This window comes from Panthera onca, chromosome Y (assembly GCF_046562875.1).
Source record: "Panthera onca isolate mPanOnc1 chromosome Y, mPanOnc1 haplotype 2, whole genome shotgun sequence".
Taxonomy (NCBI): domain Eukaryota; kingdom Metazoa; phylum Chordata; class Mammalia; order Carnivora; family Felidae; genus Panthera; species Panthera onca.
Window position 1 is genome coordinate 19,128,460 of NC_138358.1, and position 10,574 is coordinate 19,139,033.

The 10,574-nt window shown below is 33.3% G+C and overlaps 1 protein-coding gene across 1 annotated transcript in view; it reads left to right on the top strand.

Annotated features, from left to right (window-relative positions):
• The window catches only part of LOC145715078 (cullin-4B-like), a 137,977-nt gene extending 130,487 nt beyond the window's left edge, over window positions 1-7,490 (top strand). The window contains 2 exon segments of the mRNA XM_081794661.1: window positions 5,302-5,454; window positions 6,975-7,490. Of these exon segments, the coding sequence (XP_081650787.1) occupies window positions 5,302-5,454; window positions 6,975-7,070 (249 nt within the window). The 3' untranslated portion in view covers window positions 7,071-7,490.
• The last annotated feature ends 3,084 nt before the right edge of the window (window positions 7,491-10,574 follow it).

The following is a 10,574-nucleotide window of genomic DNA, read 5'->3' on the forward strand; positions in this document are numbered from 1 at the left end:
GTACTGTGTTAAGTAATAGCGGTGAGAAGGCATTCTTGTCTTATTCCTGATCTTACAGGAATAAGTTTCACCATTCAATGTGATGTTAGCTGTGTGTTTGTCATTCATGGTCTTTATTACGTTGAGGTACATTTCTCTCTATCCACCTTGTTGAGAGTTTTGGGCACAAATAAGTTTTGGATTTTATCAGATGCTTTTCCAGCCTCTGTTGATATGATCATGATTTTTGCCACTCCTTGTTTTCTTTGTCATCCATTTTAAAAATATTTTTCCTCGCCTTTATTTTAGAGAGAGAGAGAGAGAGAGAGTGGGGAGAAGATATAAGAAGAGAGAGAGAATCTTAACCTCAACCAACTGAGACACCCACATGCCCCATCATGCATTTTCAGTGTGTTTTGTTACAGTGATTGATATGCAGATGTTGAACCACCCATCCTGAATCTCTTAAATAAATCGCACTTGATCTTTTTCTACGATTCTTTTAATGTATTGTTGCATTTGATATGATAATATATTGTTGAGGATTTTTATATCTGTATTCATCAGGAATATTGGCCTATAATCCCTCTAACTTTACAGCAAAAAACAAGTGGATAGTCTTCAAAATACAACTTTTATTGAGTTGAGCTAAATCTAAAGAGAGGCAAAACACAAGTACAGACTCACGTTAGCCTAAAAGGAAGTAACCTCTATACCTGTGGGTATGATATTTTAACATACTGCTAAAGGCTTGATAAAATTACTATGAGATATAAAATACATGGAAATGAAGACACAGTAGGAGTTCACATTTATCCTACAGATCTCAGTAAGTGAGAACTCAGAGGAAAGGTTACACAGAAACCAGAGAGAGCTCTCCCCACGCAAGTTTCACTGCAAGAAATGCCTGGACTCTTCTTTTACAAATAAAATCCTAAACCACCAGGGGGAAACAGTAAACATTTAACTTTTGACATAGTAAAGGGAAAATGTAAGAGAAAACTTCTCTTAACTATAAAGAAGTAGAAAAGTATTGTACACTTAAGCCTTTTGAAGACATTTAGCAATTGCAGTGGGATAAAATGGAATAAAAGGGGCTACCTTCAAGACACAGGCACAAAAGGCTAACTTAAGTTTGACGGTGAGTCAGAAAAACAGAATGATCCCTTCCTTCTCCATCGCTGTGCTTTAGCAAGTAAAGAGTAAGACAAATGACAGTGTTACTGCTGGGGGTAGAACAAACTGCTGGGGGGAAAACAAAAGAATTGAGAGAGATACCCAGGAATGGAAGAGTCTTGGTAGAAGTCAAGGATTAACAGGAGACATTAATTCCACCTCTATGGTAGAGCAAAACAAAGATAAAGTAAGTTCGGATGCAGTGAAATGGCTAAGACAGGTAACATCACCTCTTCACTCAAGATGAGAAGCAGAAAAAGCTGAAAAGCTCTACCATGGTAGAAAGGAAGCCAGATGAGACGGTGCCCAGCTTCCCTAGTTGTGCAAGACTTTGGTAAAGAAATCCATCTTTTTTCCTAGTAAAAGTAAGTTTTACCTATTTTGCAAGTATTTTCAAATAACCAGCTTGTTTCACTGATTGTCTGTTTTATTCTTTGTTGTGTTTGTGTCTGATCTTATTATTTCTTTCCTTCCACTGGCTTGAGTTTACTTTTCTTTTTCTGGTTTCTTACGTTATCAATTTGAGATCCCCCTCTCTCTGTTAGGTGTGCATTTATAGCCTTAAATTTCCCTCTGAGCACTGCTATGCAGCATTCCATGGTTTTATTTTTGACTTCCTATTCTTTCTGATTCTTTTCTAAATATCTTCTGTTTCCCCTGATGATTTAGTTTTTAGTCTATTGGATATTTAAGCGTCTGCTATTTATATCCTTGTCATTTTCTTGATTGATTGATTGATTGTAGAAAATATTTTTAATGATTTTGCTCTCCTAAAACTTATTTTAAGTGACATTTTTTGTCCTAACATATGGTTTGTTCTGGGAAACATCCCAAGTGACCTCACAAAACTGTATTACTGCTTTGTTACCTGGTGTACTTCTTTCCTTTTTTTTTCTAAATTTTTTTAACGTTTATTTATTTTTGAGACCGAGAGAGACAGAGCATGAACGTGGGAGGGTCAGAGAGAGGGAGACACAGAATCTGAAACAGGCTCCAGGCTCTGGGCTGTCAGCAGAGAGCCCAACGCAGGGCTCGAACTCACAGACCGCGAGATCATGACCTGAGCCAGAGCCCGCCACTTAACCGACTGAGCCACCCAGGCGCCCCTCTTTTTTTTTTTTTTTTTTAAAGAGAGAGCACAAGCAGCAGGAAGGGGCAAGGTAGACAGAAAGAGAGAGAGAGAATTTTAAGCAGGTTCCACATCCAGCATGGAACCAAAAGCAAATGTCAGTCTCGGGGTGAAAGGCAAGATCATGACCTGAACTGAAATCAAGTGTCAAGTGGCTAACCAACTGAGCCACCTAGGTGGCCTCAACTTTGTTCCCTTTTTTATACATGAGTAATTTTACAGCAATCCACTGACGGACATTTGGGTTATTTTGTTGCTTAGGGTGTTTTATATATGCCTGTTAAATCTATTTGCTTATAGTGTTGTTTACATCTCCTATATCTATATTAATCTTTTATCTAGATGTTCTGTGTATTATTGAAAGTGTGGTATTAAGTCTCGAATAATTATTTTCAAATATTTTCTCACATAATTCTCTCAGCATTTGTTTCATTTTATTTTGTGGCCCTTTGGTATATATATGTTTAGGATTATTTTATTTTCCTGATGAATTGAGCATTTCATCAATGTAAATATCCTTTGGTCTCTTGTAAGTTTTTTACTTACAATTGAATATATATGTGTGTATGCATATATATGTGTGTATGTACTTATATTTGTGTATCTATGTATTTATATATATCTAGACATTATATATGCATATGTATGTGTATGTATATAACTGTATATATATTCCAGTTCACAGACTCTTAACAATATAAAAACATAAAAAATATAAAAAATAAAGAGTAATCTAGATAACAAATAAAGAACTTGATGGGGCGCCTGGGTGGCTCAGTCGGTTAAGCATCCGACTTCGGCTCAGGTCATGATCTCATGGTCCATGAGTTCAAGCCCCGCATCGGGCTCTGTGCTGACAGCTCATAGCCTGGAGCCTGTTTCACATTCTGTGTCTCCCTCTCTCTCTGCCCCTCCCCTGTTCATGCTCTGTCTCTCTCTGTCTCAAAAATAAATAAACGTTAAAAAAAAGAACTTGAGTAGATATTTCTTGAGAGAAGTTATTCAAATGGTACACAGACACATGAGAGAATGCTCATCATCATTGGTCTTCACATATACCTAAGTCAAAATTACAGTGAGATTCCACATTACTCCCAGATGGCTTGAATCGACAAATCAGATACAAAGAGGTTTTTAAAAGAAATATGAATCCTGTGCATTTCTGGTGTGAATATGTAGTATTGCAGCATCTGTGCAAAATAGTTTGAGATTTCTCAGTTAAACTCAGAGTGACCATTTGACTCAGCTATTCTCATTAACCATTAAAGAGAAAAAAATATATGTCCACTGAAGCTTGTCACAAGAATTTCTTGCAGAATTACCTATAGTAGCCAAAATGGAAATAACCCAGATGTCCATCATTGGATAAATGGATAAGTAAATTGTATTGTACACATACAATGAAATATTACTCATATATACAAAAGAAACAAAGTACCAATACATCCTTCAGTAAGAATTACCCTTCATTATGTATAAAAAGCATTATTTATGTGTATAGAAGTATTTTGTGTATAAAACCTTATGCTAAGTGACAGAAGGCAGACATAACAGGCCAGTTATAGTATAGTTCTTTCCATTATATTTGAAAAGTCATAAAATCCATATTTAAGAAGAGTAGTGGTAACCACATCATGAGTGAATGGGAAATGATGAAGGGTTACTTAATGTGCACAGGGTGTTTTCTTGAGTGGCAAAAATGTTTTGAAACTAGAGAGAGAGAGTGGTTGCACAACATTTTGAGTATGCTTAAATGCTTCCAACTGTATATTTAAAATTTTTAAACCATTTTAAAATTGTTAATTTTGTATTTTGTGATTCCACTTCAATAAAAAATGTATGTCTGAATGGTAGAAGATAAAGTAAGATAGTTTTATTAGACATAGTGTATTTAAAGCTTTACTGGTAAAACAGGAGTTGAGATCATCTTAAAAATGAGAAGTATAAAATGAGCATTTAAGAAAATCTAATGATGAAAGCACACACAGAAAATGAAGTAGTAAAAATGAAGAAAATACTGACAAATTAAAAATAAGCAACTCTTGCTTTGAGAATTTGGAAGGCTTTATTTGGAATTTGGAACCCAGAAGGCAATTCAAAAGATTCTATATTCCTGGAAACTCAGATGATTTGGAGGATCACTGTTGAAGGTTTAGGATATGAATGAAAAAATATTTGCAGTTAGAAGTTCAAAAAAAATTTTTTTTTTTTTTAGAATATACGTATAGGGTGCCTGAGTGGCTCTGTCCGTTAAGTGTCTGACTTCAGCTCAGGTCATGAGCTCATGGTTCCTGAGTTCAAACTCCCCGTAGGGCTCTGTGCTGACAGCTCAGAGCCTGGAGCCTGCTTAAGATTCTGTGTGTCTCCCTCTGTCCGCCCCTCCACCGCTTGCACTCTGTCTCTCGCATTGTCTCAAAAATAAATAAGCATTTTAAAAAATTCAAAAAAATAATATACATATGAAAATTAAAAAAAAAAACCAAACTTCGTTACACATATCCTTTTCCAATTGCCAGAAGTTAAAATAAGAAAAGTCTCTGAAATATATGATTTAATGTAAAGTAAAATAGAAAATAAAGCTTTAGCTTGAATAAATAGAATAATTGTTAATGGAGTAATTTTATATGTACAAGATAAGTTTTACTTTGTATCTATGACATGACATTTAAATATCGTATCTTGAAACCTATAACATAGAATTGCAAGAGCGTGTTTATTACCACCGAAGTCATACAACTAACTTGTTTAAAAGAACTGCTCAAATCATAGCACGATGCTTTCCTATTAATAGCTTTTCTGGTTAAAAGGAGTCTAAAATTGAGGATGACTTAATACAAACTTAAATCCAAAAAGTGTAGTATATAAAAGGTTTGCGATAGAAGCAAAAGTGAATTATATATCGTTTCTGTTACTGGTTTTACAAAAAGTGATCTTTTGAAACCTTTAATTTTCATAACAGTTTAATTATTATTGAAATTTTACGTATTGTCATTTTAACTTTTAATTATTTTCATTAGATAGAGGAACGTACCATCACCACACAGAGAGTTTTCCAAGATCGACGATATCAGATTGATGCTGCAATTGTTCGCATTATGAAGATAAGGAAAACACTTACCCACAGTGTACTTCTCTCAGAATTGTATAACCAGCTAAAATTTACACTACAGGTAAACAAATCTACCAAAAATCCAGTGGCATTGAGTACTTTTGAATAAAACCATAGGTTTATACGGTAATTTCAAGTAAAAATTTATCTATGATATGGAGTAAAACTTGTGAGTGTGATTATCACAGGACTTAGGTCCCTTTTTGTGTTATGGTTTACTGGATTAGGTTATTAAATTTTATCAGTTTTATAAATAAAAAGTTGTAACATTTTGAAAGGTAACACAAAAAAATAGAAAAAGAAATTAGTCTCATGATCTATTTTAAGTATTTTCACTGTACCTCCATGGTTTAGATTCACTTCCTTGATGTATCTTCTTGATGAAGTACAGTTAGAAGTTGCCTTTATTTGCACTGCTTATGAGCAAATACTTCACAGTTCCTAGCAGAGTGGCCTTTGGTCTTACTATGATAGTCCTTTGTCTATTTTTACATCTTATAACGGTTGATCTTTGTGACATTATTAAATACTACAACCTAACAAATTGTTAACAATATTTGGCAAATTACCGCTTACTTAGCCATTTTCAAAAAGTCTTTTTAAACACAATATGTAGCTAATTTGTCTGATTCTTATAGGTTAGACATTTTAATAACTTTTTTCTGCCATAATTATTAAAAATGTCAAGCTATTGGTTCGTATGTCGTCATAAAATAAAATGAAAATTGTAGTTTTGTGTATCCTAAGTAATCAAAATAGAATTGCTATAAACACTTCGATTTCTAGTCTAGTGTTTATGGCTTGGTTCACAAAGCCTGTCAGCTATGATTTTTTTCAATCCTGCTTCGTCTCATATCTTTCTCATTTTCTGACTCTTGCCAAACTCTTTACATAACGCGTGTACCTCCACTTCCTCACGGAGGGTGATAATATTAACAACTCACTCAAATGTTACTAAGACAAAAGAGTTTCCTGAAGCATATAGTAAGTGCTAAGGAATTATTAGCTGTAGCTGCTACTTTATCAATGTTGTGATTTTTAAAATTTAAAAGCCGTTTTTTCCTTTGAGGAAAAAAAAAAAAAACTCTTCGAGTTCTCTGCAGTGCTCTACACATGGCTCAACTGGGGTGCTTATTATTTAGTAAATTATAGAATTACTTTCTTTAATGTGATTTCTGGTGAGTGCAATCCGTACACCAAAACTAACCATGTGCCTAATAGAAACATCAGTGCCTAGGGTATTGGCTGTCTTCTATATTTTAGAGCCCTCCTTATGGGGAATAGTTAATGAGTATAACTTCTTTTTTATTAAAGAAATTGAAAGTATGATTTTTTACCAAAATGCATCCCAGATGCATTTTATTCTATTCTTTATGTATTAGTTGTACTTTATTCCTAGTTAGCACCTTTCTAATGTATTTCGGATTTGATTATAGTAATTTTTTAGTTAAGAAATTTATTGTTTCCTGAAAATTATGAATAATAAAAATATGAGATACAAAATGTGATATATTTAGGATGAGAGTAGAAAATAAAATGCTGTGATTTCATTTTTATTAACATTAATAATTTATTTTGTAGCCTTCTGATCTGAAGACGAGAATAGAATCTTTAATTGACAGAGACTACATGGAAAGAGATAAAGAAAATCCAAATGAGTACAAGTATATTGCATGAACTTCTGGCCTTACTATTTCTACTTATAGTAGTTGACTCATAGTCCTGTTAATTGATTAAAATATTCCACTGACACATGAATAAAAGCGGTGCATTAAAATACAAATGCAGAATTAAATTTTCATCAACATTCTCAGTTAAAGTATACAGTTTTCTGAATGACATGTATTTTTAATGTTGCTATTAAACTATACATAATGATCTAAAACTCCCTGGAAAATTTCGTAATGTTTACTGTCTGTCCTTCATTTCAGTATATATTGATTACATGTAGTATGCATTAGTTTAATAAAGAATAAGTTTCATAAAAAGCAACATATATCCATAAATATTTAAGTGTAAAATCGCACTGTGAATTATACATCTGGATGATTTAAACTCTATTTCAAATTAAGTATTAAAGCCATTTATTTGTCCTTATATTGGTTTTTCTGTGTATTTGTCCTTATGTTGGTTTTTCGGTGTGAAATTAATCATATAACAATTTACTATTAACATATGTAAACCATGTTAAAATTTAACCTATAATAGAACAATCATTTTAGACATCTCTAAAACATTTAGTTCAGCTTATATTTATATATTTATATATGTATGTGTATATATATATATAAAATATATAAATTTTTGTCGTGTTTATTTTTGAGAGAGAGAGAGAGAGAGAGAGAGACCGAAACAGAGCGTGAGTGGGGATGAGCAGAGAGAGAGGGAGACACAGAATCAGAAGCAAGCTTCAGGCTCTGAGCTATCAGCACAACCATGATGAGGGGCTTAAACCCATGAACCCTGAGTTCATGACCTGAGGTGAAGCCTGACACTTAACCACCTGAGCCACTGAGATGCCCCAATGTCAGCTATGTATTTAAACTTGTACTAAATTATATTTGTACTAAATATATATATATATTTTTTTACATAAATGTACATATATATGTACTAAATATATATATATAAACATATACATATAAACATATATATAAACGTATATATATATATATATATATATATATATATGTAGGTATATGTGTGTGTGTATATATATTTTTACATATATATACATGTGTGTGTATTTGTACTAAAATCTAATATTAAATTTGTCATTTTAATGACATTGTCTTTCATTTACAGTTTTTGGCTTGTAGTCTGTTTTGTCTGACAGTGGTTGGTGTCCCTGCCAGTTTTTAGTACATGTTTGCATGTACTATGTGTTGTATCCTTTTATTTTAGCTTGTGTGTGTCCTAAGGTGAAACATGAGTTTCTTATGGATAATATATAGTTGGAGACTTTTATTTAGGGAAATTTAAGTAATATACATTTAATTAATTACAGGTGTAAAATTGCTATTGCTATTTTCTTAATTATTTTCTGTCTTGCAGCTTGTTGTCCTTTCGCACCTTTTTTGCCTTCCCTCATGTTTCACGTATATTTTTGTAGTTACGTGATTTCATTCCCTTCTCATTTCTTTTTCATATTCTTTAGAGGTTTCCTTTTTGGTTAATGTTGCAATTATATGAAAAATCTTAAAATTAGTTTATTTTAACTGATATAAGTTTACCTTTCAAACACATGTAAAATATACTCTTTCACATTTCTGACTTATATACTTTTTATTACTTCTGTATTCACTATGTATTTTACATGGATCCATTAGAGTCACCTGGGTGGCTCCATCAGTTAAGCATCCAACTGTTGATTTTGGCTCAAGTCATAACCTCATGGTTCATGATTTTGAGTCCCACATCTGGCGCTATGCTGACAGTATGGAGCCTGCTTGGGATTCTGTCTCTTTCCCTCTCTCTGTCTGCACTTCCCCCACTTACTTTCTCTGTCTCTCTCAAAAATAAATAAAAAAATTATAAATACAGATCCATTAATCTAAATTTTTAATTGCATTATGCTTTTGTTTTTTTAAAGTTCTGTGTTACACTAACGTGGTTTACCCTTACATTGTAATATTCCAGAGTTCTGTGTTTTCTGTAAGTTTAACTTAACCTGGAAGAAATTTGAAGAACTACCATCACCATTTTGTAGTTCATGTCAGGCGGTGAATGATGTCAGCTTTTTATCTGGAAATGTATTAACTTCTCCTGAATTTCAGAGAATTATTTTGCCAGATATAAAGTTCTTAGTTGTTAGCATTTTTCTTTCAACACCATAATATATCATCCCACACCCTCTAAACTACATGGTCTCTGTTGAACATTCTATGAATACTTTAACAGTAGTACACCTGTGGGGCGCCTGGGTGACTCAGTTCATTGAGAATCCAAATTCAGCTCAGGTCATGATTTCCTGATTCTTGAATGCGAGCCTCACATTGGGCTCTGTGATGACAGTTTGGAGTCTGGATGTGCTTCAGATTCTGTGTTTCCCTCTCTCTGCCCCTTCCCTGCTCATGCTCTGTCTCTCTTCTCTGTACACATTAAAAAAAAAAAAAAAAAGAGTACACTTGTATATGACAAGTTGCCTTTCTCTTCAGCCTTGGAGATACGATCTTTCTTTTTTCTTGTGTCTTTTGACAGTTGACTTGTGATAAATATTTGTATAGATAGGTGTTAGGGATTTATCCTGGTTGGAGTTCAGTGAAATTTTTAATTTTACGTTAATTTTTCTAATGTTTGAGGATTTCTTGGCATTTCTTCAAACCTTCCAACACCCACATTCTTCTTTGTGACTTTCATAATACATATTTTGTTCTGCTTGATTGTGTCCCATTAGTCCTTTGGATATACTTCCCTTTTCTTTCTTTTTTTTTTAAGTTTGTTCATTTATTTTGATAGAGGGGGAGCAGAGAGAGCCCAGAGGGGAGAGAAAGTCTCAAGCAGCCTCTGCACTCTCAGCACAGATCCCAGCGCAGGGCTCAAACTCACAAATTGCAAGATCATGATAAGACGCTTAACCGTCTGAGCCACCTAGGTGCCCTCACTTTTCTTCATTCCTTTTTTCTTTTTTGTATCTCTGCCTAAGTTATTAGAAAAGTTTTTACTTTGAGCTTATTTTTGTTTCTCAGTATATGTATGTGTTAGAAATCACCACAGTATGTAGGTGACATTCACCATCACATGTTGAGCACTTTTTATCTTATGGTAAGAACTGTTAATATTTATTCCATTAGCAACTTTCAAATATACAATATGTTATAATTAACTGTAGTCACCATAGTGTGCATTATATCCACAGGACTTATTTATGTTATAACTGGAAGTTTTCACCTTTTCACCACCTCCACCTATTTCGTCCCCCACCCCAAATACTTTATTTGGCAACCACTAATGTCTTCTGTATGAGTTTGTGGGTTTTTTTCTTCCCTTTCTTCATCTTTTTAAGAGTTTAGATATAAAATACAACAAAAATATAAAAAAATTGGCATTTTGTTTTCACTTAACATGGTTATGTCTACTGATCCATTCTGTCACAGAAAGCAGGATTTCCTTCCTTTTTTATGGCTCAGTAAAATATAATGTACATTTATATGCACATTTATTTTTATACATGCATGTGTT